Here is a 1125-nt window from a genome sequence, read left to right as displayed (position 1 = left end):
AACTTTAAATAATTTAAAAATAAAATAAAAATACATTTAATTATTCATCCACACTAAAAACAATTGTTTTCAATCTTATTGGTGCTTCTCGTAAACCCTAATCTCTCATAGTCATTTATACAAATTTTAAAAAAATAAAAAAATTCTTCATCTTCTAAATTTTCTCACTTCCCCTTTACCCTCTCAAAGACCGTCTCTCTCACTCTCAATTCTCCGACTCAAACTCTCTTTTCTTTCTTACTGTCACTAGCCCACTAGAGTCTCTCTCGGTCTCACTCGAGTCTCGTCTCCTTCACACTCACCGGCGTCTTTTCGTTCGTCTCGTCTCGTTGCCGGCGTTTCAACCTCTCCCGGCCTTCCTAGGGCTCCTCGTTGTCTTCTGATTTCGGGTCCTCGCCGTCACCGAGTCACAGTGGACCATAGTGAATTCCTACATCATAACTTTTCCTGTTCTGTCTTTTCCAGATTTCTCTTCTCGTATTTTAAGATGATGTTGAATTGCTAATAAATTAATTTACCTTGTTGATGATCTAAATGTTGCTATAAATCATGAGTAAAGTAGGATTATCAATTTACATGAAATTTCTTAACAATTGTACATTCAGTTTAGTAAAATTGGAACATTCTACATTCACAAATTAGCATACTACCTTTACTTATGATTGTACTACTTATTTATGCATTGTTTATGGATTTCAACTTTGGTTGTTTGCCAAGTTTCATGTGTAATCATTTAATTACTTCTATTGGTGATAAAATATTTTGGTTGTTTATATTTTTATTATGGTATATATGTACATAGGTACATATTTCTATTATTAGTATGCGTCTGTTGGGGAACTTATGAGGTTACATTTACTGAAGTTTTGAAATTGATGTTATAATTTTTTGAGTTTTATAATCCAGTTATTGGACAAATTTTTTTAGACGAGAGAGATTTAAAACTATATAATTTGAGATGGTTGAGGAGCCACCTTGGTCTGGTTCAACAGAAACCTATTATTTTCTCAAACACCTTAAGGGAGAATATCCTATATATATGACAGGCACAATGCCAGTGAAGCTGAGGTGAAAGAGGCCGTAAGAATAGCAAATGCTCATCATTTCATTAGCAGTTTTTCTCAT

At 33.6% G+C, this 1125-nt stretch overlaps 1 protein-coding gene across 1 annotated transcript in view; it reads right to left on the bottom strand.

The window, feature by feature from the left end:
* LOC107492271 (protoporphyrinogen oxidase, chloroplastic) overlaps positions 1-1125 on the bottom strand; it is a 5074-nt gene extending 3949 nt beyond the window's left edge. The window contains exon 1 of the mRNA XM_052262920.1: positions 1016-1125. Coding sequence (XP_052118880.1) covers positions 1016-1125 — 110 coding nt within the window. The remainder of the gene's footprint in view (positions 1-1015) is intronic.

Source organism: Arachis duranensis, chromosome 6 (assembly GCF_000817695.3).
Source record: "Arachis duranensis cultivar V14167 chromosome 6, aradu.V14167.gnm2.J7QH, whole genome shotgun sequence".
In the NCBI taxonomy this organism is placed as follows: Eukaryota; Viridiplantae; Streptophyta; class Magnoliopsida; order Fabales; family Fabaceae; genus Arachis; species Arachis duranensis.
The sequence above is the reverse complement of the archived record's forward strand: the minus strand, read 5'-3'. Positions and strand labels throughout refer to the sequence as shown.